General features: G+C 37.5%; 1 protein-coding gene across 1 annotated transcript in view; it reads right to left on the bottom strand.

Annotated features, from left to right (window-relative positions):
* PYROXD1 (pyridine nucleotide-disulphide oxidoreductase domain 1) overlaps positions 1-2,915 on the bottom strand; it is a 41,885-nt gene that overhangs the window by 21,413 nt on the left and 17,557 nt on the right. The window contains exon 4 of the mRNA XM_011969476.1: positions 563-696. Within this exon, the coding sequence (XP_011824866.1) occupies positions 563-696 (134 nt within the window). The remainder of the gene's footprint in view (positions 1-562; positions 697-2,915) is intronic.

Genomic DNA, 2,915 nt, shown 5'->3' with positions numbered 1-2,915 from the left:
AATATTCAGCAGAGTCATTATATCTGGGTTATCTCATGCTGATAACACATCAGCATGAACTTAAAAACATAATATCAACTAAAAATAAATAAATTGACAGGAATAGGCCGGGCGCGGTGGCTAATGCCTGTAATCCCAGCACTTTGGGAGGCCGAGGCAGGCGGATCACGAGGTCAGGAGATCGAGACCATCTTGGCTAACATGGTGAAACCCCGTCTCTACTAAAAATACAAAAAAATATTAGCCGAGCGTGGTGACAGGCGCCTGTAATGGCAGCTACTCAGGAGGCTGAGGCAGGAAAATGGTGTGAACCCAGGAGGCAGAGCTTGCAGTGAGCTGAGATCGCTCCACTGAGCTCCAGCCTGGGTGACAGAGGGAGATTCATCTCAAAAAAAAAAAAGAAAAGAAAAATTGGTGGGAATAAAACATAACCACTCTGTGGTTTATTGGTCATGAAACAAAATTCCCTTCTGCCATTATAATTTAGGAATCATAAGTGGAACAGTTTAATTCAAATGTAGAAAAGTCTTTTATTTTCCTTCCCATGATTCAACCTTAAAATGTTACCTGAGCACTGTCTGTATCACGGATTCCTAATACGTAAGGATTTCCTTCACATATCAACTTTGGTTTAGCTCCAGCACACAGACAGAGTTTCTTATATACATGCTGATTGCCATCTTCTGTTACAATGCACTGTAAATACATCAAACAATGAGAGAAAAGGGGGACACATAATCAACAGGGATACAATTTCACTTTAAATTAAAAATTCAATAAGGCAAAAGCAAAACGTAACATATTAAGGTTGCCTCTTGGTAGCACTCAGTTCTTTGTTATAGCAATTACAAAACTAAGCATGAGAATACATGCACTGATCCAGTTATTCTTAATCATTTTAAGCTCATGAACCATTCTGAGATCTTGTGAAAACCAGTCTTTCTCCTCTGGAATAAAAAGGTACATTCACACAAAGTTTTACATTGAACTTCAGGGAATCCCATGTTGGTTGAAAAGGTATGTTGACCCCAGATTAAAAACAAAACTTCAAGACATTTTTTAATTAAGCTTTCTCATTACACCTGTGACAGGCCTTGATGAAGATTTCTGATCTCAAGGGAAGTTACTGTAAGACGACCTAGTAATTCTAACCATATCATACCTTCGTATCTATTATGAGTACAGAAACGCAGTGAGTGGTGCAAGAAGTTACGGTATATCTTCTTAATCTAAAAAGACTAGGAAGTGCTATTAAAAAAAAAGCAGTATTTATATTCTTAAGTAAAAATAATGACTTCACTAGCAAACAAAATGCTTTTGGGGTATACTTTAGTATAAGTAAAGAACATGATAATCTTCAATCCTAGCATATATTGGCTTTAAATTTATATTAATTTTTAATAAAATAAATGGGTCTAAAACTACATATCAGAGATCTAGTGCTTTTGTTCTTTAATACTGAATGAAAAACTACATATAAATAGTAGCCTTTAGAAAACATTTAAACATAACGCATGATACTACGAGAGATGTTCAACTTTGTTTGAATGATTTAAGTGCTCATGTTTGTGCCAATTATTTGATTTACAAACCTTGGCAAACTGTATCATAGCACTTAATAACCAACGAGACATTTATAACCCAAATTAACTCTTTAGTTGCAAAACAAACACATAAAACCAGTAATCCAGCATAAGCATAAGCCATATAGAAATTTTATACAAGTCTTCTTTCAGATAATCTCATTAGAATTCTATCTGACAAGAACAAAAGTTAATTATAGGCACTGACAAAACTTAAAAAATAATTTGCATTTAGCTGCTGTAAAAACAAACAGCACAAACACACACAAAAACTCTTTCCATACTGCTAAATTTTTGCCAGGAGATGTAGAAGTAAAACATACTATCTCTAATTCACTAAAATATGTAAAGGACACTTCTCTAGACGGAAGTGAGTGACAACTCTGCATCCTCGCCTCACCGGGAAACTACTGAAGTTCCTGGGGAAGCACAGTAGCGTTTCATATAAACAAGATGGATGGAGAGGGGCCAGCCGCAGTGACTCACACCTGTAATCCCAGCACTTTGAGAGGCCGAGACAGGCGTATCATGAGGTCAGAAGATCCAGACCATCCTGGCTAACACAGTGAAACCCCGTCTTTACTAAAAATACAAAAAATTAGCTGGGCGTGGTGGAGGACGCCTGTAGTCCCAGCTACTTGGGAGGCTGAGGCAGGAAAATGGCGTGAACCTGGGAGGCATAGCTTGCAGTAAGTTGAGATTGCACCACTGCACTCCAGCCTGGGCAACAAAACAAGACTCCGTCTTAAGAAAAAAAAAAAAATGGATGGAGAAGAGAAAACCTGTGGTGGCTGTTAAGGCCCTGATGCCAAGTATGTGAAATTGATATCATCTGATGACCATGAATTTATGGTAAAAAGGGAACATGCATTAACATCAGACACGATAAAAGCCATGAGTGGCCCAGGTCAGTTTGCTGAGAATGAAACCAATGAGGTCAATTTTAGAGAGATACCTTCACATGTGCTATCAAAAGTATGCATGTATTTTACATACAAAGTTCGCTACACTAACAGCGCCACCAAGTTCCCAAACTCCCAACTGCACCTGAAATATAGCACTAGAACTGCTGATGGCTGCGAACTTCTTAGATTGTTAAATAAAAGAAATTATAATAAACTGTTGAAAAAAAAAATGTAAAGGACAATGGATAAAAGAAGGCAGACATGCACTGCATGTGGGATATTTTTCAAATGGTAATGGGAGGCATTCTGATTCATTCAAATGCCCTAACACATAAATTCCCTCACAACACATTTAGCATATTGTGAGAGCCCACCTCAAATACAAAATAAATTGACAACGATATTACTTGGAATATGTAATACCACT

Source organism: Mandrillus leucophaeus, unplaced genomic scaffold (genome assembly GCF_000951045.1).
Source record: "Mandrillus leucophaeus isolate KB7577 unplaced genomic scaffold, Mleu.le_1.0 Scaffold892, whole genome shotgun sequence".
Classification (NCBI taxonomy): Eukaryota; Metazoa; Chordata; class Mammalia; order Primates; family Cercopithecidae; genus Mandrillus; species Mandrillus leucophaeus.
Note: the sequence above shows the minus strand (reverse complement) of the source record. Positions and strands in the feature narration are given on the sequence as shown.